Source organism: Diplotaxodon limnothrissa, linkage group LG6 (assembly GCF_057381915.1).
Source record: "Diplotaxodon limnothrissa isolate DT_005_m linkage group LG6, D_limnothrissa_male_GT1.1, whole genome shotgun sequence".
Classification (NCBI taxonomy): Eukaryota; Metazoa; Chordata; class Actinopteri; order Cichliformes; family Cichlidae; genus Diplotaxodon; species Diplotaxodon limnothrissa.
The window spans coordinates 36,878,184-36,900,249 of record NC_140601.1 but is presented as its reverse complement, the minus strand read 5'-3'; the positions used below and the strand labels follow the sequence as shown (position 1 = coordinate 36,900,249).

The window sequence follows — 22,066 nt, the reverse complement described above, 5'->3', positions numbered from 1 at the left end:
GTTTCCACTAGATGGCGCGCAGTATCTGTTTTATTTTAGTTGCCTGCCGTCGGAAGTGCACTTCAAGGCGATGAGTTTACACCACTTTTGAGAACGACTAAAGTCACAAGGCTGTAAAAATATGCAGACATAGACGGCTTGGCTTGTAGTCCTTTTTAGCCAGAAGAGCCACGGGAGATTGTACTTAGATTACTTTTTAGTTCTTAAAGAAGCAACCCCAATCTTTTCAATGTAGTAATTTAATATGATTTTGTGAGGGCATATATCTATATCATATTTATTTAAGCTTTCTGGCACTATTGACATGATGCAGCTCTTTATATTTGTGGCTGCGTTTTTCTTTGCGCACGAAATCACCGAAGCCGTTCGCTCTGACAAGTGCACCTCCCGGTGCGATGTGAGCTCGTGCCCGAGCCCCAGCTGTCCCGGTGGCTACGTTCCGGACAGATGTAACTGCTGCCTGGTGTGTTCCCCGCGTGAAGGAGACCCCTGCGGCCGCAAAGACGACCTGCCCTGCGGGGATGGATTGGAGTGCAAGTTATTCGCTGCGGGGAAGCGGCGAGGCTCCAAAGGGGTCTGTCGGTGTAAGATGGACCATGAAGTGTGTGGGAGCGACGGGAAATCGTATGGAAATGTGTGTAAGATGAGAGCAGCCAGTCGGAAAACTCTACTCAAGGGGAGACCCGCGGTCAGCCAAGCGCACAAAGGACCCTGTTCGCCTTTAGGAGCAGGTAGGGTTGCTTTAAGGTCGCCACAAACCTAGAATGTACAGGGTAGAATAGTTTTTTTTCCCGGATTTGGTATATATGTGTATATGTATGTAGGGGAGACCGGGGATAGTTGTAACGTGGGTCAGTTGTAACACTTCCAATTTCTCCAATCAGGGCTAAGTTTCAAATGATGTGACTAATCCTGTGCATGCCCAATTCAGTTCTGCTATCACATGTGAAAAATCAGCACATTTTGTCAAACACAGACAATTTAACATGAAAAAAAGTAATTTGTATGCCAAAAAGTAAGTTTTTCTACTTTATTTCAATGTTTAATAGCATTATCTGCTTTGCAGTTAAACTCATCAAATTTAAATTATGTTATTTGTATGTCTATGGGGATATATTCTGTGTAAGTCTTTAGTGCTAGTGTTTTAGCCGTTGGCTGTAATGTTAGCTAGTTCATGGCTATAGGAGTCTGGGTCAGTTGTAACAGCAACAGTCTGGGTTAGTTGTAACAATAATGCAGATGTTACAACTTACCACACTATTACTTTAACTTATATTAAACAAGTTGGGGCAACGACATCAGCAGAGAGAGGTTCACTGGTCGCTTTTGTATATGTGGTTAATGCCATTGGCAACACAATTCCTCCACTGTTTGTGTTCCCACACATACATTATGCAGACCACTGTGTCAGAGATGGACCAGTAGGAAGTACTGGTAGTGGAAATAAGTCAGGATGGGTGCAAGAAACAGATTTCCTCATCTTTCTGAAGCACTTTGCAAACCACACTTGGTGTGGTTTGCAAAGCCATGGTAAGCCATGGTAAAAAGTAATGGAATTGCGATGCTGGTGCACAACTACATTTTTTCAGCTTCATTGTTATGTTCAAAATTGGTGCAAGAGCTGTAGTTTATAATGCCCACTGTGCCAATGAGGCCAAACTCAAGGAAGACCAACCAAAATTAATGAAATATTCAGTTGCAGAAAATTCCATAATTTGTCTTTTTTGGGGGGCTGGAATATGTTCAAAAGCTAGATTTCTGCATTCTGTCACACACACACACACACACACAGCTATATAAATGGCTCTAAGTGCATTCATGTGTTGAATAAACAAAGATTACATGTTAATATTTTGTCAGTACCCTTATTTCATTGTGTTACATTTTACCCCAGGATATGTTACAACTAGATTAGATTAGATTAGATTAGATTAGATAGAACTTTATTAATCCCTCGGGTGGGTTCCTCTGGGAAATTCGATTTCCAAAAAAAGCACAGCACCGACAGAAGTTACAGAGTTACAGAATATTATATATATATATATATATATATATATATATATACACACACACACACACACACACACACACACACACACACACACACACACACACACACACACACACATATATATAAATACAGAGACAATATAAATAAAATATACGAAGGGGATAAATAGAATAAATAGGAATAAAAAATAAAAATACAAGTGAATTGCACATTTCAAGTATTGAGGTCTATTGCACTGTTGACTATTTACAAAAGTATTGCACAGTGAGGTGAAGAGGCACTACAGCTTAGTTGTTCCCCCCTCCTTTGTCCTCCTGTTTCCCCTCCCTCTCCCCTCCAGAGAGGAGTTAAACAGTCTGATGGCGTGTGGGACAAAGGAGTTTTTAAGTCTGTTAGTTCTTGTCTTTGGGAGAAGCAACCTGTCACTGAACAGACTCTTCTGGTTGTTAATGGCCGTGTGCAGAGGATGCCCAGCATTGTCCATAATGTCCAGCAGTTTCTTTAGTGTCCTTTTCTCTGCCACTGTCACCAGAGTGTCCAGCTTCATGCCGACCACAGAGCTAGCCCTCCTGATCAGTTTCTCCAGCCTGGATGAGTCCTTCTTTGCTGTGCTGCTCCCCCAGCACACCACAGCATAGAAAAGTACTCCAGCAACCACTGACTGGTAAAACATCCTCAGGAGCTTCCTGCAGATGTTAAAAGACCTCAGCCTCCTGAGGAAGTACAGTCGGCTTTGGGCTTTTTTATACAGGTGCTCTGTGTTGCTAACTAACCCAGACTATGGGGTTAACTGTAACATTTCACTCTTTGTGTTTGAGACCATACCATGCAATGGGTAATTGTGCTGCAGAGAAAATAGCTGCACTATTTAATAGCAGAGACATGTAAATACTTTGCATTACATTTTGAATCCACTACCTTAAAAGAGCTTCAATTTACAGACAGAAATGTCAAAAATGTTACAACTATCCCCGGTCTCCCCTATATATGGGTATATATACACATATATGTGTATATGTGTATATTTGTGTACACATATTTGTGTACTCATATTTGTGTACGCATATTTGTGTGCGCATATTTGTGTGCGCATACGTGTGTATAAAATATCTAGATTAGGGGCACTGAGGCAAGGTTGGTTTTTTATTTTTTGTTTACTGAAACATATTCCAATTATAGTTATATAATGGACATAATGTGTAGGCTCTCAGCTTTCGTTTGAGGATATCACATTCAGGTTGGATGAGGGTTTTAGGAGTTTCGGCTCCTTAACATATGCCACCCTCTTTTTAACGGGACCAAAAGTAATTGGAAAATTGATTCAAAGGAAGGTGTGGGCAATTCCTTCATTATGTCATTATTAGTTAAGCAGATAAAAGTCCTGGAATTGATTTGAGGTGTGCTGCCTGCATTGGGAAGATTTTTCTTTGAACAGACAACATGCAATCAAAGGAGCGCTCCATGCAGGTGAGACAAGCCATCTGTAAGCTGTGAAAACAGAAAAAAAACATCAGAGAAATTGCTACAATATTAGAAGTGGCAAAACCTACACTGCTGAACTCAGCAATGCAAAAAGACCTGGATGTCCAGAGAAGACAGCAGTGGTGGATGATCGCAGAATCATTTTCATGGTGAAGAGAAACCCCTTCACAACAGCCAGCCGAGTGAGCAAGACTCTCCAGGAGGAAGTTGTAATCATAAACCTCAAGAATAAAAAGGTTGGACAAGCTAAAAAAAAAAAAAAATTCTAAAAAAGCCAGCAAAGGTCTGGAAGAACAGTCTTTCAACAGATGAAACCAAGATCAACCTCTACCAGAAAGATGGCAAGAAAAAAGTATGGCGAAGCAAACCACATCATCTGTAAAACATGGCGGAGGCAGTGTGATGGCTTGAGCGTGCATGGCTGCCAGTGGCGGACAGGGACACTAATGTTTATTGAAGATGTATCTGCTCAAATCCAGCTAAACTGAGTCACATTGATTGGCCGGTGTTTCATAATAAAAATAAACAATGAACCAAAACATACAGCCAAAGCAAACCAGGAGTTTATTAAAGCAAAGAAGTGCAATATCCTTGTGTTGCCAAATCAGTCACCTGATCTTAACCCAACTGAGCATGCATTTCACTTGTTCACGATTAAACTGTGGACAGAAAGGTCCACAACAGTAACTGAAAGCTGCTGCAGTGAAGGCCTGGCAGAGCATTAAAAAGGAGGAAACCCAGCATCTGGTGATGTCCATGAGTTCAAGACTTCAGGCTGTCATTGCTAGCAAAGGGTTTTCAACCAAGTATGGGAAATTAACATTTTATTTTCAGTAATTTAATTTGTCCAATTACTTTTGAGTCCCCTGGGATGAAGGGATTGTGTTACAAAAATGCTTTAGTTTCTCACATTTTTATGCATCTTTTTTGTTCAACCCACTAAATTAAAGCTGAAAGTGTGAGTTGTTTCAAAAGTTGACTCTGTCCAAATATTTATGGACCTAACTGTAGCTATAGATAGATTGATTGCTGTCTGTATTAATGTTTTGGTGGGGTTTTCTTGTCAGTATAGGTCGTACCCTGATTCGTCTCAGCAGCCCTCGATACAAGTTCAACTTCATTGCTGATGTCGTGGAGAAAATAGCCCCTGCTGTCGTCCACATTGAGCTGTTCTTAAGGTTTGGATTGTGTATGTGTATAAAAATAACAAAAATTGCTTATTTATATTGTTTTATAGCATAATGGCTTGATTTGTCTGCTTTGATCTCAAGTAAGAAAAAACGAGTGCAACCTGTTTCCTCAACAGGCTGTTTTAGGGATATTGGGCCCAATCAAGTGCTGTTTGCCTGCTATTATAAGTAGCATAAAATTACATTCAAATTTAAGCTTAAAATTAAAATAAAATTCAAATCATGCATAAAATTAAGCATACAATTTAGTCCAAAGCACATCACATTAAGGCATAAAACTCTCCAAGCTGCCAAAATTACTTCTATATAGGGCAACCAGAATGTGAAATATATGCAAGAAAAGCACATTTTAATTATTATTGTTATTATTAATCATGTTCGCTTTAATAATTTTTCATTTACCCTCTGTTTCCAGGCATCCTCTTTTAGGTCGCCACATGCGGCTCTCCAGTGGCTCTGGGTTCATCGTGTCCCACTCAGGTGTGATTGTGACCAACGCTCATGTGGTAACCACAGCTGCCTTGGTGACAGGCAGGCCACAGCTGCGTGTTCAGCTCCACGACGGAGATGCATATGAAGCCGTGGTGAAAGACATAGACAGGAAGGCAGACATTGCTACAATCAAGGTCAATCCACAGGTAAGGGCACAAGCCCTGACATGCTATCATCATAAGCTTCTCTACCCTCTTCTCCTTTTCAAATATAAACACATGAATCTTTAGATTTTTTTACATCCATAAATCTTAAATGAGCCCACATAAACCACACAGCCCACATCCTGACACATTTCTTTGTCAACATCTGACAGTTTTCTGCTAGACATTAATAAGACTTTCATAAACACTAGCTCCGTGAGTCACAGACAGAGCGCCGATGTGTGTAATCTCACACCCCTGTCTGAAATACCTGGAGAGTTTTGTAAGCTTTCAACTATTCCTCTTCCTCTAAATGTCTTTTCTTCTTTTCATCTGTGTTGCTCTGACATACTCGCGTTTTCGCCTGTGTGCTGGTATTTTTTGAGTGGGTTTTTTTTGTGCTTGTTGTAGCAGAAGAAACTTCGCGTGCTGTCTCTGGGCAGTTCGGCTGATCTGAGGCCAGGAGAGTTTGTGGTTGCCATTGGCAGCCCTTTCGCCCTGCAGAACACTGTCACCACCGGCATCGTCAGCACTACACAAAGAGATGGCAAAGAGCTGGGCATAAAGGACTCAGACATGGACTACATCCAAACTGATGCTATTATTAACGTGAAACATTTTTAAATATCTCCATCTATACACATTGATTGCATTATTGAACTACATAATTGTCTTTTATTAATATTCCCATATGTGTAAGAATTACTGTTGTGCTTGTTTCTATTTTATATCTTCCATACTTGTGTCAAGTACGGCAATTCGGGAGGACCTCTTGTTAACTTGGTAAGTGGTGTTCTCTAAGGTACAGTAGATGATCCATTTGATTTTGGAGTGTTTTCAGTTTGGCCTCAAACAAAGAACGGAGTTTTCACCAACGCAGCATAAACAGTTATGAGTCACCAAATTGTCATATGAGCCTGAATATCACAAACGTATTATTCGCCAAAGCACAGAGGGAGCTTAAGTGTGATATACACTACAGACATTATACCTGATTTTGTTGTATGTATTGCAGCACATTTAAAGAAACTATTAACTGTCACAAATAGCTTTGTAGATGTGTGCATAACAAGGCACAGAATGCAAACAAAATGTGAGCTTTACCAGCTGAACAGTACTCCAAGAAGCACAAAGTTAAGAGTCACGAAAACCCAAAGAATCTGGAAAGAAGAACAAAGAACCAGGTTAATTCCAAAGAAAATAAACTGGACAGCATGAAAGGGAAGTGGAGGAGCACACACAGGAAATTCCAAAGATCAACAGTAAAAAGGGACGACAGGATTATAATTACGGAAAAATTATTATTGATGAAAACAGTAGGGAGAGGAGCACAGGAAGCAAAACTGACGCAAGACACAAAAGAAAGCAAACCTTCAAAGTAAAACACTAACAATTAACAAACGAACACACATGGAAACTCTTGCTAATATCAAAACACAAGATATCATAAAAAAATAAAACTCACGCTCTACGAGAACAAGAAATGAAAACAGGAAATCCAGATGTTCAACAAACACAAAATCAGAATCAAAACACTTTACTAATCCCTAAGAAAATTATGTGGTCACAGTTGCTCCAAAATAACAAAAAGAGTAACTATCTAAACTAGTGAAATAATACAGTGTATTGCAAGGCTGAAAAATATAGCAAACGAGCACTAATAAATAGAAACGGCTCTATTTCATAAATATAATTCAGTATATTACACATATTAAATATATATGGTTGAAAAAAAAATCTAAACTTCAAACATTAGAAAAATAAAACATGACTAAGACTCAAAAATACTAAGAAACCAGAATGCAGAACCAAAGCACAAAAACCTGCGATATGATACAGTCTTTGCTTGTTTTATAAACCCTCTTGTGTCCCATGAACTATGAACTCAAAATGGCTCAAAATTGATTTACAGATTTGTTCAAGCATATTTTCTTGTGGCCAGTGATTAACGGCTATAGCTGTTACTCCAATTCTGGAGTTCTACTAATATTAATTATAAAAAAGCTCAAAGTAGAAACGTGCAGTTTATTTTTATTGACTGCAGTAACACTGGGACACAATCGTGACACATCATGTGTCACATGCTTTAAAGTGTTCTGTGTAATGACACATTTATAACGCCATAAACGAGTGCACGTTTAAAAAGGCACATGCATTGTGTTTTTATCAATATATCATAGCAACTGTAGTTGTGCCACATGCTCGGCTCTACATACCAACTGATGCAGTTTTTTTTTCTGGAAATCTTGACATATTTTTCTCAGTTCTTACTGGCTGATATTTATGTCAGCATCAAGTCCTTTTTGGCAGCCATCATGTTGTGTTTGTCTTTCAACATGTGTTTGTGTTTCCTTCAGGATGGTGAGGTGATTGGAATCAACACTCTTAAAGTGACAGCAGGAATTTCCTTCGCTATACCGGCAGACCGCATCAGCCGCTTTCTCTCAGAGTCACAGATTAAACACAAGAAAGATGGTGACTTTTTTTTGTGAAGTTTATCATCTTATTATCTAAAATATCTTTAAATGACTATTTCCCCCCAGTATATGTCTCTAATTTTCATTACCTACTACTCTGACTGGTTTTTGTTGTGACAGAAAAGAGACAGCAGAAAAGAAAAATGGACAAACCACAGTCTGATGCAGGTGAGAGACAAGACGTTTTTGTGCAAATATTATAACTATTTACATATATGGCAAAACATGCAGTTAAGAGTGTAGACTAAAAGTTAATAGATCTTTAATAACAAATGAAATCCTCAGGATTTGGACTATAATTTTAATGGCTACATTTATATTTTAATATGTGTTTAATAAAATAGTTATTAACTGTCTCCTCAGCTCATCTTTCCCCGTCAGCCCAACTTAGCCTTTGCATGAGGCTGTGTTTAAATTATGGTTATATTGTTGTGCTTTCAGACGCGTCCCTAGTTAAGAGACATTTTTTAGGCATCTGGATGGTCACCATCACCAAAGCGTAAGTTGTTACAAAGTCACACACATATTAGACTGTAAGGAGAAAATAAATTTTGCACTAATGTTCTTTAATACACTTCCTACTACAGATAAAGGTGGCATACCCAAATAATACTAAGAGCAACATTTGTTTTGTGAATAAATCATTTAACAAACAAACCGACAAATTCTGTGTTATTCTATGGGAAACATAAGTTGGCTTCAGGAGCTGGTATTGCTGCTTGTCTACTTTGTCTGTAGCCAAACAACTTTACCTTTGATTTGTCAGCAGGAGCTGTTTCATAGAAAATCAAATGTTTGCATGTCTGAGTATGTCCGAAAAGGGAATTAGTTTTATGTGATGCACTTCCTTTTTTTACATAATTGAAATGATAATGTGTAAAAATGTGTTAATAGCATTAATATTGTGTCCTACGTGTGCCACAGTCTTGTAGAAGAGTTGCGACTTCATAACCCAGACTTCCCCGACATCAGTAGTGGAGTTTTGGTGCGGCAGGTCATACCTAACACTCCAGCAGAAAAGTATGCTCACACACACCTGCAAAAAGTACACACACACACACACACACACACACACACACACACACACACACACACACACACACACACACACACACACATTTCAAATGATATCACCCTGTTTCATACTTCCAGAAAGTGATTGCAGATTTATGGACAATGATGTCATTATAAGTCTGAATCTTCTTTTTCTCTTTCTGGCACACTTGTAGTAAACGGTTGACTCGAGCTTCTTTTCTTTTCCATGTCTTAGAGGAGGGATTAGGGAAGGTGACGTTATAGTGAAGTTGAATGCAAAGCCAGTCAGGACCACTGAAGACATCCATGAGGTGTTGCAGAGCGACCAGCCACTCCTACTTGAGATTCGCAGAGGGAACGATGACTTACTCTTCAATATCCACCCACAGCTTTTGGTACATTGAAAACTGGGAGAATTGATATCTTTTAGTTGTGAAGAGGCAGGACTCAATATGTCCAGTACTGATTTCTTATTAAAACAAGAGAACGGAAAAGAGCAGTTCCTTTCCCAACTAGCCTGATGATGTATGCTTTGGTAGAGTTTGAAATACTGTAGTTTAACACAGACTTCAAAATACAGCTCAGTAGAATCCATTGCACTGTATATTTAAGGCGCTTTAGAATAAAAGCTTAGAAGAAGGATCTGTGCAGTTGTGTGTTTTTCTGTCTAGTCTGTTCAGCAGCTGCTTTCCAGAAGGCAGCTTCCATTCCTTTGTTTATGTCTTCTCATCCCTCCTCCATCCTCTCTCTTGGAAAGACTTTCTCCTAATTTAAACAAACCTAAGTCAACACCTCCACATACGGAACACAGGCACTATGAGTAAAATCCTGTTACAGGGAACAGCTGGTTGTATTCTTTCCTATTTTGGAAATGAAAATCTTCAGTCATAACATAACCTGAATCTTAAAGTCGCACACCCTGAAGTAGCCTGAAAGTACTTATACAAAAGCCAAATTAAATCAAGATCAGTAGCTTGACATTTTGCACATACTACATATATGCTTATACTTTTGAATAGTGTTGTTTTGGTTTATTTATCATTCTAAAAGCCTTCCTCCATGCTGAAATGACCTCAGAAATGACCTTGTAACCCACTTGAACTCCCTGTAAGTCCACACATCATAAACTGAGCCCAGACAGAAAACCCTTCCTGTTTATTTAAACATAGACTCTGTCTGGTTACTGTTGGCTGGAACAAGCAGAGGCCAAGGAAGCAAAGACAAACTGGAAGAACAAAAAGGAAAGACAGGCTGCTGGGCTCACAAACAGGAAAAACAGGGAGGAAATGTAGCTAATAAGTGACTCCTGCTGTGAACAAATAACTACCATTTCAGCCGGTCCTCGCAGACTGATTTTAATATGGTTCTCTGTGCTGCACTCAGCGTGTGACTTGATGGAGCAGTTGTTGGAGTGTGGGTGGTGTTTTCTAGTCTTGCCAAGACAGATTGTTATAGCTGAGCGCCAGACTACTTCAGTAAGGCAGACAGAGGACACAGCTGTGTCCACACTAAAACAATATATCTAAGCCCACACTAAATATAAACTTTCACTCAACAACAAAGGCCATGTGTTTTTACAGTAAAGCCAGAGTTTTACAGATATCTCTGCATGCATATAAAGCACAACATATACTCTTCTGTACACTGTTTGTACTTTAGATTAGTGCATTCCCTATGCAACCCAGTCAGTGTGTTGCCATCTAGAGGCCAAATATAGTTTAGTTTGAAATAAACACAATTTATGATTCCCAAAGAATCCACTAGATGGCAGGTGGAGAATAAAGAATTTCCTCCCAACGTGGCAATTGCTCAAACGCTCATCTTAAAGGACTGCTGCACTATAGAAGTCTATATATAGCTCTGGTTTCTGATTGCATCCTTTTGCACTTAAAGCAGAAGAGACAGTTAAACATTTCAACAGCATGTAAGACTGTCAGAGAGACAATCGTGCAGGTGGAACTACACAGATGGAACTATTTTATTTATTGATTTTTTATATATAAGGTTTTCATAATATACAACCTGGATATCTCTAGGTGTATATTACCTCTCGCCCTGTGACACTTGGGATAGGCTAGGGATAAGAAAATAAGTAAATGGAAGGATAGATGAATTCCAAGTGCTAATCATAGTGCTAAAAACAATATAGGGATAATGTCTCATTTGCTATAAACAAAAAGAATTCTTTATTAACTCTGAGACATGTAAAACATCCCATTTTTCCTCTATCCAATCCAAAGATTGTGCTTTTAAGATGTGGAAAAAATAGTTGATGTTGAAGATTTTTAAACACAACACTCTTGCATTATTCCAGATTTTGATATTCTTTATAACGCCTTGTATCTTAAACGTCAAACTTTCATGTATTGATCTGTACTGTTGCTGTATCTTTTCACTTTTATTTGTTGTTAAATAATTTCTCAACCACTTTCTTAATAAGATCAATTGTACACAGATGGAACTATTTTATTTATTGATTTTTTTTATATATATATAAGGTTTTCATAATATACAACCTGGATATCTCTAGGTAGTATGTTACCTCTCGCCCTGTGACACTTTAAGAAAATGGAAGGTGTTGGGATTAAATAATTTACAGTGCCTCAGTAATGCTATGCTTTTTTATTAATAAGTGTTATAAAGTTATATAGTGTAGTATTAAGTGGACACAGCCCTGAAAAATAAAGGCATGAGACCATGTGTCCTTAGGGAGTAGAAAGCTGTAGACTCTCGCTCACGCTTGCTTGGGAAAATGTAGGTAAGAGGGGACCATCTCTAGTGGAAAGTTACTGAGACACTGTTGTTTAGACTAGAATGAGCTTCTGTAATAAAACTGTTAGGGCCACACCACCATTTTGAGATCCGCGGCAACGTGTCATGAAGGACGCATGTCCCTTCTAGAAGTAATAAAGTGTTAAATGGTCTACTGAGCAGTGTTTTGTCTTCCATTGGATGCCTCTGAGGAATCAAAAGAACTCGGTGAAGTGTTGATATTTACAAAGGATAGATGGATTTCCATATTTGTGCTTTTGTCTGTGGTCTTCTGTTTTCTATGACTCAGCCGTCATCAGCATTTGAATCACAGTCTGATGACACGTGTGATGTAATGTTACCAAGGTGCTGTCAATCTAATCTGATATCTTGGTGTTGAAGTGAAATAAATAACAACCTCTCTTTTTTTTTCCAGCCATCTCACTGCTGCACATTTAACACGGGATATTTCACATCTTGGAGAAATTCTTAAATTTTCAAGGACTTTTTCAGGGATCTTCATCCTTGCCTCTTTTACTCTCTTTCCGCTCATTCCACACCAGGGTTTCATTCAAAGCCACCCACACTTTAGCTCCCATCTGTCAGTGTTCAGTTTATGGTAAGAGTCCAGGGTAAAGGCCCAGAGACAGAGACCTTAGACGTCCAGGAGAGGCAGCCAGGGGGAAAAATGGACCGTCAGCTCAATTACATGTTCACAGAAAAATGGTGATGATGCTTATGATGCTTTGTGAGTTAAGGGCTAACAGATATTCATATTAGGCTTTAATCATAACGTCCCTTATAATGTCAAACTGTGAGTCATCAGTGACCTCAGAACCTGATGGCATTTTGAGTCCCATCAGCAGCACTTAATGGAAGCTGAGCAACATCATCTCCTCAATGCTTGAAAACACACACAGGACCTTTATGTGCCACTCGGAATATCCAGGGATGAATTTATCTGTTCGTAGGGAATGTAACTGTTTAATTAATGATCTAATAATAAAAAGAAAAGAAAACCCTTCTGATTTTGGATTTGTGCATATCTGTGGGTTTTCGTCCAATCGAGGAAGTGAACTGGAGACGTCCGTAACACTAAACACTTGACAGTATTAGGTTTGACCTGTGTTACTGGCAACCTCTAGCAAGAGACTGCGTTTATAGTAAACTTTTATATTTAGAGGAAGTTTAAGGGTCAAGACCACAGATTGGAGCATTTGGCATAGACAGCTTGCACTGGCTTAAAAAAAAGAAACCCTGTTAAATTGTGGTGTTACAGAAGTACAGGCCCTAACTACACCCATCTGTCTCAAATCCTACTCTCTATGACTCATGGCTTACTGATCACTACTAACGTGGGCAATTTACTCTAAAAAGACAAAAAGACAAAGCTACCAGACTTTTACAGAGTGAATCTGTTAGTCTTTCAACCTACCTCCCACACAGGCACACAAACATCCTCAGCATGGATGATAACACAGCAATACACCACATTTTTCACACAGTGATGCTCCACAACTGGACAATTAGTGTTAGAAAAAAGTTAAATACACCCATGTGCTGTTGTGTTGAGCGTTTTGCTGAAAATAGACTTCTTGTTTCCTCTTCTGCAAACATATTAAGTTGGTTTATCACACAGTGAAGTGCAAAGCTATTCTTGGAATGACGTGCACTTCAGGACACTTCAGATTATATTTCCCAGAGGTCGGTTTTCTAAAATTTAATGAGAGCTTAAATTCCAAGCATTCCTCTCAAAGTATGGCCTGTTTTTATTGAAATCTTTTTTGGAAATAGTCCACAGTCACTTCAGAGTTGGCTTTTTCAGAGTGACAGGAGATGAGTTCTCACTTGTTTTTCTCTTTGTCTTGCTACACATACGTCCTATCAACCCATTTTAACAGTGGTTCCACGTGGGTTTAGTAAATGACAGATGTGCTGCTTTTGATTATACTAAAGGGGAAAGAGTGAATACACATTTACTTTCATTATTTCATGCATTTAACATATGCACATATGCCAGAGCTGCTGATGCCCTCCCTGTAACTCTTCTTTCTTTGACTTCTAGTTTGTTTTTCAGAAGGAAAATTAGTCACCAGTGTCTATTTTTCAGATGCATAGCCCTTAGGCACTAACTGCAGAGCTTATAAAACACTTGGAAACTGTGTAGGAGACACGGTGCCCTTTTCTGGAAGACCTCTCATTTAATATTTCTGGTTGTGAATGTGCTTGGCATTCCTACTGTTTGATATTGCAGTATTTATAAATATTCACTAAGCTTAAAACTTCTGCAAGAATTGTTTTAATATCAGACACTCATGATAGCGGATCTGATATTGTCTGTATTTTGAACTCCCACTGTCAACATTTCAAGTTATCAACAGCTCCCAAAACTGGTATGTGAAAGGTTAGCTTGTAGTAAGGAGTTACATATGGACAGTAAAAGAACCAAGTATGCAGCATCTTATCTGCTCTATAACATTTTATGGTCTTTCCTGCTCATTGTTCTGGTTTTCAGACTGCGGCCACTATTTTTAGTTTGCTTTATCCTCTGTCATCAGTTACCCACACATGTTCTGTGTTGGGAAGGTTACTTTTAAAATGTATTCAACTACAGATTACAGAATACATGCCCCCAAACGTAATTCGTGATGCATTCTGTTGAGTTACTCAATGAGAGTAATGTATTCTGAATACTTTGGATTACTTAATATATTATCATGCTTTTTACAACTACATGAATGTACTATTGTGTGATTTATTACTATTACTGAAGGCTACAAATACCAACTAGATTTTTTTTTTTTTTGTGTCCCTTTAGGATCTTTAGCCATCAGAATTGTTGTCTTAAGGCCAAGAAAGATGCCAAGCGGATTTATTTTACCAAGTGGATCATCATGGCCTTGCCATATTGGTCCATTTGATTGACCTTTATTATAATTATGAATTTATTTTATTTTCAGTTGCTACAAACGGGACAGACATGACTGGGGGATAGGACAGGGAGAAAGAATGAAAGAAAGAGAGGGAGAGAAAGAAAACCAAAGGGGAGAAGAGACGGTGAGAAGGGGGGGAAGAAAGAAAAAACAAAACAAACAAACACCTGGATCACCTGTATGGAGAAAAAAAACAGAAGAGAAAGCAAACAACAAAGAGCAACATAATAAAAAAAACCCAGCACCATCACAAAAAATTAGCTAGCAGTAGATAACAGTAGATACTAAATAATAAACGATATTGTGCAGCACGCAAAATAGACAGCGCACAATGTGCTTTGAGGCAGCCGCCAAGAAAGGTGTAGTCCACGTCTGTGAACACCCGTGTGTACACCTGTGTGCATACCTGTGTGGATCAGCATGCTTGTATTCCAAAAGGTTTACATGGTTACTAGATTTTTAAATCTTAATATAAAATGAGTAACAGTAGGGTGAACATAAGGTAAGGCTGCACTTTTTAAACTATTTCTGTATCAGTAATATGTTTCTTTCTGTCTGCTTTCAGGACTGCACGTGATTATTTGCAGCTAGCAGGTTGTTAATGCTATCCATCAAGTCTAACAGTTTGCACATATATGAACTAACCTCAGCTAACGCCAGCTAACAATGTTAGCTCGGTGCCGAGTGGCCTTCAGTAATAGTAATAAATCACAAATCGTACATCGAAGATACTGTGTGAAGTGGCAATAAACCAGGTAGCTACAACAACTAAAACAAGATAGTTGCAGCAGGCTAATATTAGGTTTGTTTGTTTTTTTGTTGTTTTTTTTAAAAAAAGAACTTACTTCCAGATGTTGGAGGTGGAGTCTTTTGACGCTGAGAGCAGATTGGTTGCTGGCAAACAGAGTTTGCCTTGCACTGTCAGATTTCTCCCAACCCTTTCTTCTTTAAATATTTATTCATTCATTTATTTATTTATTTAGTTTCACACATGGTACAGCAGTAATTTATTTCCTATACACAACCTTCCTTTCAATTAAAGTATAAAGTGGTGTCGGAATTTCTAAGTAGGAAATGCATTCCTGCCCGTGCGTTGCTGGTTTTGATGTCCTGGCTCCGGGTCCATTGTGTAACTGACACTACCAACATTAACAGGACACTAATATTAGAGCCTCTCATTGCATGTTTTATTTGGGTTTCCACCAGTGTGGAATTTCCAAAATTAGAGAGGGGATAGAGAGGGGATAGCCTAACATATGAAACAGGAAAACGCTACCGTGTAATCTATTTATTTCAACAAAGTAACTTTGTTCTAATTATCACCTATTTAACCAGTAGCTGTAACAGAATACAGTTACTTATATTTTGTATTTTAAATACATAACACCGGTACATGTATTCCCAACAGTAAATGCAGACTGTGTCGGTAGTTGCTTGATTTTATAAACATGTAACAATGGGACTGAAAACACCTGACAAAGAGGTGTGACTCAGTGCCTTTTTCCATGTAGCGTTCAGGTTTAGGTGATAATTATTATCAAAACCAACACTTATAGCATTGTTACAGTGTTTTCACTTTATAATTCACTGTTATTTTTTTTAAAGAAAGAAAAATAACATAGACACTTCAGTGTTGCCATTACTGTGAAGCTGCCTCTTTTATAATATCTATATTTCCACACATGAATGTGTTAAAAGCTACACATTGTGCTTTTTCTGCTTCATTTTCATGCTATGCTAGGCTAACCCGCTTTCTGGGTGTGGCTGAATATTTGTGACTACGATGCGTTTTTTTCTACAATGTTGAATTGTCTCTTTAAGGCTACTACAAGTTACAATTTCACTTCATGCTTGTAAGAAAAAATATTTTAAAAGAAATATAGAAGGAAATATTTGCCTATGTTTAATAGACTTTGCTCACAAACAGACTGCCGCACACACAAACACTGAGTTATGCTCATTTGTAACCCAACCATACTATTACTTGACTTTGTCTCATTGTACCCTAATTGAAACCAAAAATTCATCCTAAAATCAAAAGAAATTGTCCCAGTATGAAGGCTGGTCTCCAAAATGTGACCGTGTAGCACACTGAGGTCCCCACAACATAAGCAATACAAGTACGCATAAACAAAACAGCCACAGTAAAGTGAGCGTTTTGTCAGCACTCCAGTGAGAGCTAAATCCTCTGAGCTCTTTTTATGTCTCTCAACTCCTGTTTTCTGGCAGACTGCTGACTCATGCATCTCCCCCTCTCGTTCTCTTTTTGTGTGTTTATCTGTCTTTCTTTGTTTCTTTGTAAATCTAGTCGGTGGACTTTTCCCTTGTCTCCTCTTGCACAAGCATTTCTCTGGATTTTGAATAATTCAGCTACATTTCCACATCTTGCATCCTCTGTGTGGGTGTGAGTGTGCGCTTTCATACTGGCAATGTATGTGGTGGTTAATGCCATGTGGTATCTTTATGTGTGTAATCAGTCGTTGTGTTCCTGCGTCATGCTGTAGCTGGATAGTTGGTTAAATCGCTTAATGAGAGTAATGCCTGCTGTGTTTGGGCACAGAGTTCAGTGGGTAAAGTTGGTGTACATACCTAAGGCAACATTTTACTGCTGTTTGAAAATAAAATCCTCTAAACTGAATGTTTAGCTTTTAGCATGGTCATTCTGTTATAGGTGTTTATCATCTGTGAAGCATCACTGATGTTGTTGACAAGATGCACAGTAATGAAGTAAATTTTTGGATGCAGCATCTAGAAATCCCCTTTCCAAATAAGAAACATCTGGAGTGTATCTTTGTGAAAATAAACTACTAGTCAGCCAAGGAAAACGGGAACTATAATCTTGCATAACTGCAAAGAAGAGAAACATATGCTCTCTAATGGTCTGGGATTCAAATAGAGTTTTCATAGCTAACCCTTGGCAGAGTGTTAGCAGAGAGAAATCAGAAAATGTGCTCAGTGTACACTCAACAAGAGGACACAAATTGACTTTATCTCTGCCATGGGCCTGACACGTTTAGTTTTCTGGAAGCCAAAACAGCACTGTTTGACTTTATCACAACCTAAACCTACAGGGTGATGCCAAGTCGAAAGACCCATCAAGTTGTCAGTTTTCCTGTCAGAGTTTTTTGGTGCCTGGCAAGAAATGCAAACACTGTGCAGATGGCAATGATTGAAAGCAATTAAAATCTTTCCTCAATGACACTTTCGAGGAACTAAGTCTGTAAATATAAGCATACAAACAGTTTTTGTACACACATTAAAATTATACAGAATTCTAACATGACTTGGGATGACTCAAGATACCCCAAAAATAATCTAATGACATAAAGGCAGTGAGTCAAAGTGCCAGTAGAGAGAAAATATATACAATTAGGGCTTTGAAAAACGGCACAACTTTTGTTTTGCCTCTCTAAACCACCACAGTAGATTCTTCTTTTAAATGTTTTCTAGCAATGACTAATCTGGTCTTTTCTTGCGTGTAACCAGACGTATCCACCGTGTTGTGAATTTGCAGCGCATGTTCTTGACTGTGACAGCGATATGCTTTTCTCCTTGACGGTGTTTTTGACTTGTCAAGATGTTGTGAAGCTGTTTTTCTTAATCCCGGAAAGAATTCACTATCAGCTACTGTAGTTGTCTTCTGTGGTCTTTCAGACCTTTTGGCATTACTGAATTTATCAGTGCATTCCTTCTTTTTAAGAAAGTAACATATTGTTGATTTGACCACTCCTAAAGTTTTTGTTATTGTCTTGGTCCCCGTGTCTTCCTGGCTGACCTAGTTTTGGGCCATATGTTTGCATTGTTATTGTTTTCTCTCTCTCTCTCTCCTTCCTCTCCTCTGTCTGCCTGAGCAGAGCTCATGTTGGGCTCCGGCCCTTGGCCCACGCACCTGGCATAATCAACCTGCCGCTGACCTGTGTGATTGCCGAGCCACTATTTAAAACAGTGGCTCAGTGCGCTTCTTAGCTGGATCATTGAGTAACCTTAGTAATCGTTGTTTCTGCAACCCTACAGTGGTTTCTGATTGTGCTCTATTTATGAATAGATTCCCAGACCTGTTCCTGTTTCCTGTCCTATCCCCGAGTCTGGCAGTGTGGCGTGGAGTTTATTGGAGCGTAAGTGCCCGAAGAAGAGTTTGGAACAAAGTGTGGAGAGTGTGGGAGTGGAGTGTGTTTTGTGGACTCCTTTCCTTTCCTTCCCTGGACTTCCTGACCCGTCGCACTGTATATGTCTTCACCTGGTGTTTCTGTATAAATAAACTATTGACTTTTTTATTCTGAACGAGCTATGCTCCAGAGAAAAAAGGTTAAAAATACTTAATCAACTTAAAAACCTACAGGCAGACTGTTTTATTACAAGAGACTCATGGGCCTGTAACAGGTTTGAATGATGTTTCCTAATGTGTTTTCAGCCTGTTATAATTCTTGACAAAGGGGAGTAGCAATTTTAATACATAAAAATATTAATTTCACAATACTCGACACAGTTATAGATCCAGAGGGCGGATTCCTAATCGTTAAACTATCTATACTTAACGAAAAGCTATGTATTGTGAGTATAAATGGTCCAAATGTTGATGACCCCTCATTCTTCCACTGATTTTTTAGTACACTCTCTGAACACTTAGATTGCACAATCGTTCTTGGGGGTGACTTCAACCTGGGGCTAAATGGAAAAATTGATAGGCTCAATGCAGCAGGAACTCAGTGCAATTGGCAGTCCACAAATATAATCAAGCAGTATATGAGCGACTTTGGTCTTTGCGATGCTTGGCACTCCCTTCACCCCTGCAGTAAGGAATATACAACAGACTTAAACTTAATTATGATAGCGCAAAACATGAACAAAAATTGAGGAAGGCAAGGACTAAACTGGGAGAAAAACTAGAAACAAGTAAAAAAAAGAAAGCAGACGCCTAAGATGTGCGGAATGCCGCAAATGACACACAGATGATTCAGCAACAAACAGAGGAAGACAAAGGGCTTAAATACACAGAGGGATAATCAGGGAATGAGACACAGGAGGAGAGCACAGCTGGGAGCAATCACACACAACGACACCGATAAGAAGCAAAACTGAAAACACTAACATGGGACATGAGACCGTCAAAGCAAAACAGGAAACAGTAGACAGCCACAGAAACACGGACTTGACGCTGAAACAAGGAGAAGCACAGACATGAAAACATAACTTGACTAGACGTGACACAAGGAACACACGGGAGGCACAGAGACAGAAACCTAAAGACCAGTCGCAACTGGTCGCAGCAGATGTCCGCCCCTCTCAGAACCAACCAGGGAGTTTTTCCTTCTCGCTGTCGCCAAAGTGCTTGCTCATAGGAGGTTATTTGATTGTTGGGTTTTTCTCTGTATGTGTTATTGTAGGGTCTACCTTACAATATAAAATGCCTTGAGGCGACTGTTGTTGTGATTTGGCGCTATATAAATCAAATCAAATTGAATTGAATTATAAATAAGCAGAAAACAATAGTGAGAATAAAAACCATGAGAAACAACAAATCCAAGAATATAAATTGATCAAAAAACACTGAGTCCCAGACCCAGTACTGTGACATGATGGCCCCTTTCACTTGCATTGACATCTTTTTGCACCTCATATCGATATTTCTAGTGAACTGCTCTAAAATGCTAATTCAACACTCAAAATCGACTCCAGATTGATCTTTAATCTCTTTAATTTTTTTTTACAATACAATACAATGATGAATGATCATGTTGGTCATTTGTCATTACTTTTGAGCCACTGAACATGGGGAACCATACATAGAAGGACTGCAATTCAATAGTTTTTTAAAACCTTCTGAATTAAAGCTGAAAACTTGCATTGCAATCACCTCACAACTTTATTTATTATTTACTGTAATGATATACAGAGTCATATGAAAATTTAGCCTGTTATTAGTTTTATTTCATTTATCTCTATTTGTAAACAGTGGCTTTCAGATTGAATGGGGATGCTTGGCTTGAATATGTGCTTGCTGCACCAGAAGCCTTTAAAATTGCCTTTGGCCCCCTGAGGCTGCATCACTATATTAGCTGATGTGTTGCCAGATTGCACATTTATTTAACTGTGCTACTGACTTGTTGTTTATTGTAGACTGTACTATTTTTTTGCTCTTAATTATGATGCTACAACACAACAGTTTTCCTTGTAGAATCAATAAAGTATCAATCTGTCTATCATCTATCTGTTGGGTGAAATCTAAAAACAACAAATAAATAAATATCTGCATCATTTTTACACTTATGTATGAATACATAGATCATAGATTTCACCTGAGTCTGTATGCTCTGACCTGGATACACATCATTAGAAGTAGTTTCACTCCTGTCCCCTCCTTTCATTAACAAGTGTAAAAAGAGTGACACCTTTAACAGTATCGTAGAGTCACTGTTAACATGTGACTCAGAGTGAAATAAATAGGAAGGTAGAAGAAGGAAGGAACAGGAAGACTGACAGAGAACCTTGGAGAAACTGATGGCCTGTGTGTATCTGGACATGTGAGTGTCTGAGTGAGTTAGTGTTTGTGATTATTCTGTAGCTCAAAGGGTCACGACCTGTTCATTCACCCAGAATCTCACACTCCAGAAACAGTCACCCTGACATTTGGTTACAGTCTTTGTCTTCTTGGCAGCCCATCTCTTTTTCTCCTCTCATGACCATCAGCATCATTGCTGAAAAGTTATCACAAAGCAGGGGCATGCTACCAACACCACCACAGAGCGCCTTCCTCTTAGTCTTTCTAATGTAGAACTGATTTTAATAGAGCAGACAGATCAGGGTCATAGCTGTCAAAAAGGAGCAATCTTCTTCTCTCTGTCACTAGCAGCCTATAGTACTACACCAAACATAGTGGAATAAGCATGTATAAAAACCAATGGGTTTCATTTTAAAATAGGCCAAGTACACCTACAAGGATCCATATATCAGAATGATGGAACCTAACATAAGAGATAAGAGACTGTCCTTAAACCACTGTCACGGCATCACAATGAAATTTACTCGTACTCAAACAAAAAAGCGAAAACTCTTAAATAATATAAATACAAACTCTCAAACACTTGAATAAAAAATATTAAAAGGAATACATACCTCATATATACAAAAGACTTGTGTGCAGTAGTAATAATGAAGGCTACATTAACAGATGGATGCATGGACAGAAACTAAAAATATTGTCATATTTTATGGGGAATTAATAAAGATGAAGTTAAGGTGAAGAGAGAGCTCTGTATTATGTTGTTGACTGTGGGAACTGTGATGTTACGTAATGGCGCAGATACTCACAGCATCTCTCTCTCTCTCTCTCTCTCTCTCTCTCTCTCTCTCTCTATATATATATATATATATATATATATATATATACATAGCAGCCAGAGGCAGTGGCTCAAGGTTGAGTGGGATGCCTGCCAGTGGGACTTCTTAAGTGCTTCCCCATCACTATTCTGATACTGGCATAACAGCTTCGCCATCCACAGAAGCCCAGTGAGAATATGAGATCACTTAGAGGGTTGTTTCTGAAGGTAATTTC

At 38.7% G+C, this 22,066-nt stretch overlaps 1 protein-coding gene across 1 annotated transcript; it reads left to right on the top strand.

Annotated features, from left to right (window-relative positions):
- The first annotated feature begins 304 nt into the window (after positions 1-304).
- On the top strand, positions 305-9,234 carry LOC146631140 (serine protease HTRA3-like). The gene is made up of 10 exons (XM_085356369.1): positions 305-731; positions 4,566-4,671; positions 5,099-5,321; positions 5,730-5,927; positions 6,069-6,101; positions 7,676-7,793; positions 7,916-7,963; positions 8,237-8,294; positions 8,720-8,815; positions 9,066-9,234. Exons 1-10 carry the CDS (start codon positions 305-307, stop codon positions 9,232-9,234), a joined length of 1,476 nt encoding a protein of 491 aa, XP_085212495.1.
- Positions 9,235-22,066: the final 12,832 nt, after the last annotated feature.